The 13,511-nt window shown below is 44.0% G+C and overlaps 1 protein-coding gene across 2 annotated transcripts in view; it reads right to left on the bottom strand.

Moving 5' to 3' along the window:
• cert (ceramide transfer protein) overlaps positions 1-13,220 on the bottom strand; it is a 33,401-nt gene extending 20,181 nt beyond the window's left edge. The window contains exons 1-6 of one of the 2 annotated variants that reach the window (XM_084593107.1): positions 12,806-13,220; positions 9,334-9,450; positions 8,694-8,883; positions 6,617-6,718; positions 4,072-4,256; positions 1,864-1,969 (exon numbers count right to left, since the gene is read on the bottom strand). In XM_084593107.1, coding sequence (XP_084449233.1) covers positions 1,864-1,969; positions 4,072-4,256; positions 6,617-6,718; positions 8,694-8,883; positions 9,334-9,450; positions 12,806-13,042 — 937 coding nt within the window. In that variant the 5' untranslated portion in view covers positions 13,043-13,220. The remainder of the gene's footprint in view (positions 1-1,863; positions 1,970-4,071; positions 4,257-6,616; positions 6,719-8,693; positions 8,884-9,333; positions 9,451-12,805) is intronic. The other variant, XM_084593108.1, reaches the window with a different exon arrangement.
• Positions 13,221-13,511: the final 291 nt, after the last annotated feature.

Below are 13,511 nucleotides of genomic sequence, written 5' to 3'. Positions count from 1 at the left end.
GAAGCGTCTGCTGGCAGCGCGGTTGCCGTGCTCCAAAGCGTACTCGACAGCTTTTAGCTTAAAGGCAGCGGTGTAGCTTGCGTATTGCCCCATGGCGAAGCGGCACCGAGAGCACGGTGACAAAAGTAGCACGCACTGAGCGAGGCCTACGAAAGTCTTCGCAAAATGGCAGAACTATGCGTGGAACTCGGGAGAACGTGCGGCGGTACCAGCGGAACAAAACTGACGAAACACCTTGACGTTTCCTTCTCGAGGCGCTCGGAGTGGTCGGAGCTGGTGATGATGATCGTCGGTTGGGTCGGGTAGCGCCGCCTGGTAGCGCACGCACCTAACGGGGCCAGCTAGTTTCAGTAGCACTTGAAAGATGGCGCTCGCTACGCGTAGTCGACTGCCGCGGTGCAACATGTCGACTCTCGCAGCAGTGATGTTGGGGATGCGATGATTATGCGAGGAAAAAAAAAATTCCAAATTTCGATAGGCAATGTGGGGGGTGCGAGCATTATGCGAGTAAATACGGTATCTCAGGAGTTCCGCAGTTGGACGGTATAGAGGCCGCAATCCTGAAGACAGTGCTAGCAAAACGTGTTCAGGGAGCACTAGACCACTTCGCCTAGTGACGATAAAACAATTTACTCAAATTTGTCTCCTTTTTTCATAGTCCACATACAACGAAATAGTGGATACAGAGAAGCGATTTCCAATGCCCTCCGACTTCGTTATAACCGGGCTAGACTATATATAGTTTTTATCTTGCTCTTATTAACGGTGCCACGCTTTGGTTTCGATTGTAAGTTGACCCCACCACTTCAGATTTTCGAATTTAAAAAGAAGGGGTAGACTTACAATCGTTGTAGATATACTAATGCTGTAGCGGTTAGTATTGTAGTGTGATCTTAATGTAACAAATAATGTTAATTCTGCACTGGTACAGTATTGTAGAGCATGACCCGTGAAACTTCTGGACGGACTACCGTATTTACTCTAATGTAACGCAAGATCTTTTCATGATTTTTGGCTCTCAGTCTACCCTTGCATTGTAATCAAATACTGCGATTTGGTTGGCTAAAGCAGTGCCGGGGTGCAGCCATATTGAATCCACCACCACTCATTCAGTTTCAGTTCCTGCAGTTTTAAGATGTTATGATGGCAACATGGGTTACAGGGAAGTCAAATCCATCCAAAGTAAAAATGTTAAGAGTTTTCTCAAGTGCTCGAAATCACGTCCCCTTGATCATGCGCTTGTCACATCTTTTGCAGTGGATTAGCACCATGTGGTTACTTCTGCTGTTATCGCATTTCACACAATGGCAACGCGCTATGCACGGTATGACGCTCGCTTCAAGAAGGCTATTATGATGTCGGAAGGAATCTGAAATTCGGCAGCTCATTGGCTAGATGTTACTAATCTACCTAAAGTGGGTGGCAGATGTAGCGGGAGGTGATTTTTAAACGTGGGCCTGGCCACAAAGGCTTTCGAATTTTCTGGGAGGACAAGAGTGAAAAGGAAGACTGGGTTTTCGAAAAACTCGGCCTACAATGACGACGATGAATAAGCATTTTTGATTAGACTGTAATGGCCATAGTGTCTATTAAAGATAATTTTACTTTGTGGTTTTATTTTTTTTCCACTGGGCAGTATGGAAAGCCGCCCCTTGAGTTACATTTGAGTAAATACGGTAATTCTGCGCCCCTGTAAGCTGGTGAGTGTCAGCTCTGTAATTTTGGAATAGCCACAAAACGTTGTCCTCAAGTATAGCTTCCAAAGAAAGTTGAGAACCATCTATGTGCAAAACCATGTAAGACCTGCTAGACATTAGTATAGAGCATTAGTATAGGGCAACAACCGAATGACGTAAAGGGAACTTGCCTCGTAATCAGGACCTCCAAGAACAACAGCTGGAGGCTGTGACCTTGCTTCAGACATGGCATGTTTGTATGCCTCCTCCATTTTCTTGCGCTTGTCCACTTCCTGCAAGGCATCCGCATAAACAAGCATCAGAGCATTTTTTTCAACTAAATTTGATAACACAACTGCTGCTGCAACCATCAATATTGCAAATTTACTAAAAGCTCATAACTCGCACCTACTGCAACAGCTGCACTGAGGCAAAGAACTGAAATCTGCATGGATGCAACAAAGTCCACGTTCTAAGTTTTCAACAATATACCACTGCAATGTCCTCTTCGACTTACCTACAATGTGCTGAATGTTATGTGAGAAACTGCTGCCACAGTACACATCTCAGTGCCTACAGTCATGATGGGTGCATTGCATATATCAACAAACTCTCTTTTCTGGAAAAATGTGTACCCAAAAGCAAAATGCAATATATATATATAATATAATCTACAAGTAGCCTTGAGTGATGTAGAGTCAGATGATGCATATCTATTGTACTGAACAAAATTTCATATGGCACTACCTCTCCCAGGTGTAGGCAACTTTAGCTGTCAACTAATTTTCCATGGCATAACACCCAAAGTTAAAGCAAGTATTTTTCACACTAAACCTGTTCACAGTCTCCCAATTAATACCTTTTGCCAAATGGACCACTCAACTACCAGCTTCTACACACATTTAAGAACTTAATCATAGAAATGCTCAATGAACACCTACATTTGTGTTCATAACAAGTAAAAGATTCATCACTTCTCTCTTGGGGCCCGCCAAGAGAGCTAGGGAAGCAAACAAGGACTTATCTTGATAGTCAGTCCCGCCTCCTCAGTACGCAAAGGGACTTAGTAAAAGACACATCTCACCCGAATGCAAAGACAATAACGAAAGATACGTCGGAGTACTGCCAGGTAAGCAACCCTTAAAAAATAACCAAAGCATTAGACCATCTCTCACAGAGCCTCAGTAAGCAGCCATGTAATAAGTCAGCACCTTTTCCTAGCAAGGATTATAGCTCAGAGAACAGCAGCAGGGGCTGCATCACACTGGGGAAACAAGCAAGGCACACCTCCTCCTCATCTTGTGGGCAGCCAATGTGGCACACACACACACACACAAGCAGAGCTTTGTCAGCCTGGCTGAGAAGCGTGAGTGGCAGCACTGGGCTGCCATTTGCCACCACCAATGGGGAAGATCAGATCCCTTGGCAGGCAGGACTGACAGAAGCGAGGCTGCATATCAGGGGCAACAGCAGCGTGCTTGTGCTCCTCTCTCTCCCTCGTCCGAGCTGTGGAACCCGAGAGGCCAACAGAGATAACAGGCTGCAGATAGATGTCTCTAGGTCGCAGTAACAAACAGCAAAGAGAACTTTTAAACTGTTACAAATAAGAGCCAACCAGAAGTTCCGTGCTAATGAACTCTGTCCCGCAGTGGCACTGTGGGAACACCGCACAAACGAGATAATCTGCATAACCTCTCACCCCACCTCCACCAAAATTAAAAAGATCTTGAATTCAGATACAGGCAACACCTTCAATGCCTACCTTTCTTCAGGATAGATGGAGGACCACATTACAGCCTCGTATAGCTTCCCCGACAGGATGAGTATAGTTGGTGACAACCTTTTTTTGGTATGGGTGCGAAACATTTGTAACTCTGTTACCCTGCCCATAATTCTGCTACGGATCGGGAACCTGGCCCATTGCTTGCAGCACAGTTGCTGCTCTCTGTTGCTAATGTAGCTGGCCTTGTCTGTGAAAGCTTCAAGTAACCAGGCATGAATAAATCACATGCTATACTCAAAGGAACTGTTCTTGGCTTGACACAAAATTTCAAATGTGCAGTTATGCTAACCCATATGGCTTAAATAAAAAAAGTATTACCTTCCATGGTTTAGTAAGAAACAACTATGACCGAGGACTACATTCCGATGCATATCAGGAGAGGACGTGTTTTGGCTCTGTTACCTAGGCAGCAATTGTCAAGAAAAATTGTCCCAAATGATACGCAGAATCAGGAGGCAGAAGAGCATGAACGTTAAGCTTTGCGCAAACACGCCTTCTCTAGTTTACACCCTAGTGCCCAAAAGTAAAAAGTGGCCAAAATTCTGAAGCACAAGGAATGACCAAGATGCTACACACTGTTCCAACCTAAGATTAAGGGCGGGGATCACTCACTCGTTCCAGTTTCCGTTTCCAGGCTTCCTCACGCTGTGCCATCAGGTCAATGCAGTGCGACAAGGTGGCTAGGATGCCCGCTGTAGTGGCCTTGAATGTGATAGCCTCGCCGCGGAAGTCGACCGGTGGCAGCATCCCCGGCAGTGCTGCAGGTGACCGCCGCTCGCGTCCCCGGTCACCACCTTCTGGGTGCATCAATCACCACACAGGCCATAAGTGTGAAACTTGACACCAAAAGCTTTCAGTACAAGTGTGCATAACAGTCAAACAAATTTCTCTAAAAATTTGCAACTCCAGCACCCATTATGGAAAAGTAGCTACTTCACAATGACCAAACTATGACAAGATTCTATAGCTTTATTAGCAAATCCCACATAAAAAGGCCTAGAATATGATATAAAAAAAACTTACACATTTCATATGTACAAGCACTGGAAAATAGTCTCCAAAACACAGACATGGCACCTGTGTCGAAACACATTCACACGGGAAGAAGTTCAAGTCAACTACAAGACTTCCGAAACGTTCATTGGCTCCACCATTCTTCACTTCGCACAAATGTTTACGATTACTCTACTGGTAGTACCAGACATATGGTGCTCTTTACCACCGAGCAGTAACAATTATCAGCTGGTTAGCATATCTGGTATTCTCACAAATGCTCACAGTATAAGAATGAAAAACAGAAAAGTGCTGCATCTTGCACTGCTTACAAGATAACATGAGCTGGAGCTTTACATTGCAGAATAGGCCATATAGATTGACTGAAGATAAAGCGCACGGGAAGACACACACAAGAGAAGAAGACACAGGACACGCGCTAACGTCCTGTGTCTTCTTCTCTTGTGTGTGTCTTCCCGTGCACTTTATCTTCAGTCAATTTACAATGCACCATCTAGCCCAACTTCAAGTTTTGTTAAGGCCATATAGCTGCGTGCTAAAAAGACTCCTACAAGTTATTCCAATAGCACAAGACAGCAGTGTTTTATCAGCTCGGCTGACTCACGCAAAGATTGAGTGGGCGTCAATAGATAGAAACATAAAAGCAGCACAATGAAAAGCCACTGAAAAGCCTTGGTGAGTGACCTCCAGCAATCATGCCTTGCTCACCAAAAAGACTTGCATAAAGAAAATTTAATAAGGGGTCATAAATATCTGCGATAAAAAAAAAGAAGGCATTACAGACACCACACCTTAGGTCCTGTCTCAATTCGATTTTATGCACATGACCCTTTCAAAAGTCTTCATGTTGGTTTTCCCTATTTATGCATGGATCAACAAATAGCAGTACATGTTGATAGTCAGGTGAAAAATAGGTGCTGAAACTGCTTTTCAGTAATTGGTAACAACCCTTGGCATAATCATGGAAAGAACGTCAAGATCATCTATCCCTTAGAACATCAGAAATGCATCTGCTGCCTAAATAAAAATTTGGTACTTTTACCAATTCTTGAGCCCACAGCAATGCAGTATACCTGACTTGGTATTTTTGGAAAGACTCCATTAGAAAACATAAATACTACTAAGTGGCTAAGTGCCTGCAACATCACTGAACACTAAATGCCCAGTTGCAGCCCAAAAGTTTTTAGTTCTTGCATCCTTCGTGTCAGCATGGCTTCGTGACATCTAGAAACCAACAAAAATGCGGGGAGTATTCTTTAAGCCTGGCTCTGATAATGCCGTACTGCCACGTCTAACAACTGAAACAGTAAAAAGTAATCTTCTCCTACTTGAGTACCTCCATGGGGCCACCAAACAAGACACAAAATAAACACAAAGCCAAGTATTATAGAGAACAGAACTTTGTGGGATGAAAATTATTGGAAAAAAATTATTGTACCTATGTTTCGTAAAGCAGACGTGTGGTACTGTTACCAGCAGATAAAATTTGCACGTCTCCTCGTATATTTCAAGTGACCGGATTAGGTGACTGTGCCGAATAAATTTTTTTTTTCTGCCAACCATCCTGTAAACCTGCACTGCAGAGTACATGAGCACTGCTTTCCTGCTGAGTAGGCCATAAATAAAAAATTGACACCAAGGTGTCACTTTTACAATCAGGTACTTATTTTAAATCAATGCAGTGCAATGCACAAGCATTTAATTTTCAGAAGGTAAGTGAGCCATTAAGCTACAGACGCAGGTCTAGCCAATATGTGAAGAAACAGTGGATTTTGTAACAGAAACGATTACTTAACAAGTATTTTATTTTCTTTCTACGTAGCATTTAGTTGCACTACTATCGCAACACTAATGCACAAGTAAAGCTAAATTTTTTGTTGCCTTACGTGGTGAAATGCACCTTTGCGCACAATACCTGGCAGTGTACCCAAAGACTGACTGCATCCATCAACATGACATCCACAAACTATGTGCACGTGCACATTTTCCTTGAAGTTAAATGCACAAGCAACTGAGATAAACATGTGCAACGTCTGCATACTTTAGACATTTCAACAAATAACATGCAGCAACAGTAACAATCCGAACACATGCGTTCAGATGCACTTAGTGCCAAGTCACAGATAAATGGCAATAAACCTACCTTTAAAGTGAGATGCCAAAATCTCCAATGTCTTTGATGCCGGGTCGTCACCCAGTGCATCCCTCATTAGTGGACTGATGTCATCCCCATTCTGCTCTGCAGCTGCAGCAGATGCATTCAAGCCATCTCAGGAAGCAATTCCTTTCTTTTCCATTAGTTACTAATTTCCCCAACTAATCATTATACTGTGCAGACAAAGACAATTTAAAAAATCAGGTGGCCCACAAACACAGATGTTAAGTGATCACAATGGCATATCGTGGCACCCAATGACCAACTAAGCTTAACAGTATTTGCTTGACCAATCAAGGAATGAAGGGAATAATGCTCAAAGTCAGGATGTTTCCCCCTACTTTGCCCTCGTCTTTCAGAGTTACCTTCTTAGCAGCAACAGCAAATCAGTCAGCCTGCATTGTCCCACTTGCTTGATAAATTAGTTTGCTTGAGTTCATAACTGGAACTTTGCACAATTTTCCAAGTTATGAACCCACATAAATAACATGACACCAGCAACCAGATAAAGCTCAAGTACATTCCCTACCAGTTTGATCCCATTTTAATGGACAACAACATTTGTAAAGAAATTTCAGATGCACACCTTGCCACGTTCAAATACAAAATAACGATAAACAGCATTAAATAATGTTGCACTGTTTGCTACCAGGAATGATTATGTACTTCTCCTTGCCATACCAAGTCTGCTGTGCCATCTGCCAGTGCGGGCAAGAAACCCCGACTCAAAACAGGAACAAGAACGCTCAAAAATAATAAGTAGCAACCATGCACTACTTTTGCAAGCACAATGCCAAGAGGTAAACAAGATCAACTCTGTTGTGATCCACAAGTCTGCATGAAGATGCAGGATAAAAAAAAACTGATAATTAGGCACTCTGAAAACCTTTAGAAGGCATATTTAAAGTGTACTTTCCTGCCTAATTAGCAATGTTTCTGAGGTCACACATAGCATGATGGATAATTGTGCAATAGACAAAAGATGAGCACGGTTGCTTTTTTTAATACATGGGTGATTAAAACATTTCTGGTGACTAGCTGCAACACGTTCCTTTTTGCCTGGGTGGTCTCTGCATTAGTATTGAGTGTGTGGCACGTCTTCTTGGAGTAGCGGCTGGTTTTGAGCCCACTAGTCAAACCATGCCTTTGCCAGTTCATCTGCCCATGCCTGGCTCAGTCGGTGACAGTCACTCCATGGCCACCTCCCGCCAGCATGCAGTGAGCGAAAGTTTATTATATAGTTAATTAAGTCGAAGCCCAAAAAGTTAACTCTTTGTCACTGCAACTGGCAGACGTCTAGCGACGCATTTCTGATAGAATGGTGATAGCTTCAGCTTTGAATTCCAAGTCAGACTCTATAACGGTTGGCCTGCGCCACTGTTCAACGCAACAGAAAGGGCGGAGTACAATTATTAATTCGTCACTTTTAGAGTTTGAGATGCACAGCTTAAATGCACAGCGTTCGAAAAAAAAACTAACCTAGCGCAAATATCAACCCATGCGACACACATACGCAGCAGACAACGTTACTGCATATCTGCACTCGATTTGGCCGCTGCACTTGCACCTTGAGAGCCGATTTAGCAGTGGCTCGACACTGAGGAAACCATTCATATCAACAAGTTAACGGTTTACTAAGCATTACTGTAAAGCTTTACTGTACCTTGTCATAAGCTACAGAGGTGCAAATTATTCACAAAAGAAACCTGCCAATAAGCCTAAAAATCCATAAGAACGATCCAGCTACAATGTATAACACTGCAAGCAGCATAATGCAAAGGACTAGCCTGCACTAAGTGTCCATCATAATATTTTAGGATCGCTTGGTTTTCTAGGCTTTTCACAGACTGTTTTATGTACAAAAGCAAAGCTATGGAATGACAAGGGTTCGACCAGTATTATTTTTGGTTTGACCAAATACTAGGGAAAGGGAGTAAGAGAAGAAAAAGAAAAGTAAGGAAACGAAAAAGTAAAAAAGAAAAAAATTCCACAAAGACATCAGCAAAAGCAAGAGAACAGCGAGAGAAACATGAAATGAATTGAGTACACAATCAGTAAAACTGACCTGCATAAGCGTCAAAGTACGCCTGCAGGGTGTCAACCTGACGGCAGAGAATATCTCGAAATGTCTCCATCTCAAGCAATTTCTCTCGAAGGCCTCGACCTTTCTTCAAAGAGGATACACTTGTTGAGCCCAGGGAAAGTGCCGAGCCATGGCGCCTTAGGCTGTTCTCACTCCCATAGGCTGAATCAACCTGGAGGCGAGTGATCAGCAGGGAACAATCATAACGTTGAGACAGGGGCTTGACTAACACTTTCAACACAAAGTGGCATCTTTTTTTGCATTTTTCTGGTAGAATAAATCAAAGCAATCGCAGAAAATTGAAGTAACAAGCCAGACCATAATACTTCTTGGCAAAATCACTGCTCCCACAAAGGCCTCCTTCAACAAACTTCATGAGAAAATTTTGCACTAACCAAGCACCATTCAAAGAAAAGTGACAATGTGACTGCTAGAATTACTCGGACGGACACATGCCAGCAAAATATTACGGCAGGGACACAACAAAGCACAAGTTTAGGCTAATGACATATTTCATCTCTTTAATGCAAGGTATCACCTCCCAATTACATTTTTAGTGTGACAGGCAGTGTAACAGTTCCGGCACATTGTAAAGGCAACATCAACACAAGCATCCACTCACCTTGTAGGCGTCCAGGGCTTCGACCCACCGATTCCTCTCCTCTGATCCATCTGCTCGCAAGTACCAGACACAGTCATTAACGCTGACGTCAAAGCGGCACTCATCAAACTCGTGTGGCTGCAGAAAAAGAGGCCAAAAAAGATTAGTGAGCTAAACTTATCAAAAGCCTGCTTCATACGCTACAGGATTTCATGCTGGCTCAGAATTCAATGTGGCAAATACCCACAATGCTTCAAAGGTGAGACATGCCAGCATTGTAAGGAACCTGAAGTATTCTTGTCTGCCCTTCCCAGCCTTTCAGTCCACTGCTAACCCCTGTGCCTCCATTAGCTAGTCTCTCATAAGGAAAGACAGTACATGTAAGCAGGCTATTGATATGATCAAACATTCAGAGCATGATGACAACTGGACATACGGAGTGCTGCAAGACCGAGCGCTTGCAGTCAAAGTTATCTAAATGTGAGAAACCATGACAACTGGTCACTTTGATCAAATTCAATCAGGACGATCAGTTCCACACTAGCAAAATAAGACAAATCTTTTTTGGTGGGAGAATCACCTGCTTTCCCATCAAAGCGGTGGTAATGATAACGGAACTATCGGCCAGAGCTATGCACTTTGTTCAATCTTCAACAAAAACCAACTGCAGTGAAGTATACTTTAATCTGACCAGCTTAAATTTAGACCAATCACCATTGTGTACCACATGACAACGCATTTCCTCTGTGCCTTTCAGCATGAAAGAAATGTAGCCTGATAACACCAGAACCGAAAACTGCATGAATCTGTTAAAGAATTTTGAGTAGCGTGAAAAATGAAGACTGAGCAAGGAACACACATGAAAAGCGCTGTCAACTGAAATTTTTACTGGGAAAGATCTGTGTTTATAAAGTTTTAAATCCAGTGGGCGCAGGTGCATAAGGCATGAAAGACGCACACACAAAAAATGCAGAAGCAGCAAGTCAAAATACATATATGCATTAACCTCATGGCACTGCAACAGTTCCCTCAACTCTAAATGGTGTGGTAGTGTTACACCAGATCAAACTGGATTATATAGAGGGAACGGTTACAGTGTCACGAGGTTAATTCAAACATGAAGTCAGTTTTGCTGTTTGTGCATTTTTGTTTTTCATGCCTCATGCACCTGTGCACACCAGTTTTGAAGGCTTTATAAGCGTGACCCTAAACTAATAAAAAAATTTCAGTTGGTAGCGCTTAGTTTCTGTTTCTTGCAAAGTCTTCATTTTTCATGCTGTTCAAAATACCTCTAACAGTTGTAATAAAAGGCCGGTCAGAACTTCAAGTGTGAAAATGTGTTTCACTATAAGTATGTGTACTGCATTCCACCTTGACATTTATGCTTTCAGAGCCAAGCCTAAGGCCCAAGCCTTACAAAGCGCACAAAAGGTTCTCGTGCAACTATTTGTACACAAAGCTACGACAGACATAGGGATAAAAGGAGTGCCCCAAGCACTGATAGAACTTTGGGGTTTTGGGTTTGGGGTTGGGGCCAATAGATGTGAATGACAGCAGTGTGCACAACCTGATACCAGCACAGAAATGACAGTATGTGACAATAAGTACCAAAGTGACTCAGACTATGAGGGACACTGTAGTGAAGAGCTCTCGGGCGATATGAACCGCCTGGAGGTCTTCAACTTGCACTGACACTGCACAGTATGAAATGTGGCTGCTGCGGTCAGGTTAGAAACTGGGTATGTAAGCGTAATGAAGTACTCTGGGGTAATAACCACTGAAGGTATTCAACTTGCACTGACATTGCACAGTTTGTGGGAGCCTCTTGAGATTCACATCGAAATGTGGCTGCTGCGGTCGGGTTAGAAACTGGGTACGTAAGCGTAATGGAGTACTCTGGGGTAATAACCACTGAAGGTCTTCAACTTGCACTGACACTGCACAGCATGCAGATGCCTCAACATAAATGCATGTCACATTTACCTTTCCCGAGTGCTCGCAAGGTTCTCCATACAGTACAGCTTTCTACTCAAGACCCCTCACACAAAGCATGAATAAAGAATTAGGAAAAAAACACTGACACTCTTGTAGACCCCTTTAAATAACTTGGCTCGCTGCATTTTTCGAAAAAGTTAAGAAAATTGTGCCAAGTTTCTGGACTTCCTGCCACACTGAAGAAAAGCGAGAACAGCATGTGTTAAATGCAATGGACTGCTGATAGTTAACCTGTGAAAGCCGGTAAAAATCGGATGAGCCCTTGACGTCAGTGTGTAGTATGGGATTTTGGCTTCGCGCTTTCCACTCTGCATGAATAACACAAATCAGTGCCTTGCACACACCTTGCTGTACGATGATGGAATCCTCCCAAAATTACGTCTTTGTCTTCTCCAAACGTTATCCAGTTTCGCTGAACTGACAGGTGTCTCTCAAGAGTTCCTGCATTCACTAAAGCTTCACCCCGCCGGGATGGCGCAGTGGTTACGGCACTCGACTACTATTCCCAAGGATGCGGCATCAAATCACAGCCTCAGCGACAGCTTTTCGATGGAGGCGAAAAGCAAGGCACCCGTGTGTTGTGCGATGTCAGTGCAAGTTAAAGAACCCCAGGTGGTAGAAATTTCCGCAGTCCTCAACTACGGCGTCTCTCATAGCCTCAGTCGCTTTGGGACGTTAAACCCCACAAGCCAAACTAAAGTTTCCATTTTTTTCCGGCATTTCTTCCCGGTGCCGCAATAGCGCGCTCATATACAACGATGCCCTTGGCGGCTACTCATAGCGGCAACTTTAGTCCTATTTCCTCTTAGGAGGACGCCGATCCCGGCAAAAGAAATGAAGGCAGCACACGCACGACGTCCGCGCGTCGCCTTTCGCATGTAGCGAGCTTGCGTGTCATGCAACGCAGCAGCGCAGAGGGGGCGTTGCCAGGCAAAACGACGCTCGGCGAGCAAAATATATCGCCAAGACTACATATGACAGAGTCCGCCGCCCTCGTAATGCGGCTCCCGAATAGACAGCAGCCCCACAAAGCCGAACATGTCTCGTACGACGTGTCCGTCACGAGAATTGCGCTTGTTGCATTTTAAGAAGATAATGTAAACAGAAGCGTCAAGCACGAGAACGCGGCGACGCCGCGGACTCCTCCCCTATGCGACGACCGCCTCACGTCGCGATTTGCATGCTAACAGCACACAAGCAGTGAATACATGGAATATGCAGTACAAAAACAGCGCTGCGGCGTTAAAATTAGATTAGCCGGAAAGATGAGCGACTACTGCTCCCGGCAGCCTGTTTGAGAGCAGCAAGAGATGGGGATGCAAAAGGGCGTCGCCGTACTAACAAGATCAAAAGTCTCAAGTTCATTTACATGGGTGCTGTGCGCATTGCCGCAGCACACTTGACAACAAAATGATGCCGGAGAATGACTTGCGTCTGCTCTAGCAGAACGGAGCGGAAGCAAATGACGGACAGTTAGGCCTAAACTTCTAGTGCCCACCTTGACCGTAGCCTTGTAAATGCTGATCGCACCACGGCATCCAAAAGCCGTGTCATTTTCCGACTTGTAGTAGGACAGAGTGCCATCTTTTAGCACAATGAATCTGTCCTGCCAGCCATGGATGTAATTAGTCCATTTGCACAGAGTTCCTTGCAGTTCATGAGGACAGGTTGGGTGCTCAAAATCCTCCTCGTCGTCACTCAAGTTGATGCTGTGGTCATCCATCGTGGTCAACATATCGTGAGGTCGGTCCTGAGGTAGTAGGGAGGGCGACGGCGTTGAAAGCCAATCCAAACAGGGTCTCTGTGGCGAGACGTCTGTTTCTGCTTTGCCTTACATGCCTCGCGCACTCCTATCGCCTCTATCAGTCGCCATCTTAGATTTTCGGAAACAAAAATAAATGATGACAAAAGTATAACAAAAGTGACAAAAGAGCACTCTCAGGGTTGCTAAACCTTGCTGCGATTCAAGGCCGTAGACGGGAATGGCGATCGAGAGTCTGGCTATCTGGCGGCAAAATTGAAGGCCTACAGACGACGTTGCCGACGCATATTTTCCTTATGCCCACAAAAAAATGAGAAATCAGCTCCAAGTTTTCATCGTTGAATCTGTGATCAAGTTATTTCGTTTTAAATAATGCAATAATTCGTCGTTTAACAAGTTTGCAAACATAATAGTCTACATGGGTGTGCCGACCGCTGAATTC

The sequence above is a fragment of the Amblyomma maculatum genome, chromosome 2, assembly GCF_055883805.1.
Source record: "Amblyomma maculatum isolate TAMU_Amacu chromosome 2, ASM5588380v1, whole genome shotgun sequence".
Lineage (NCBI taxonomy): Eukaryota > Metazoa > Arthropoda > Arachnida > Ixodida > Ixodidae > Amblyomma > Amblyomma maculatum.
This window is presented reverse-complemented; position numbering and strand designations above follow the sequence as displayed.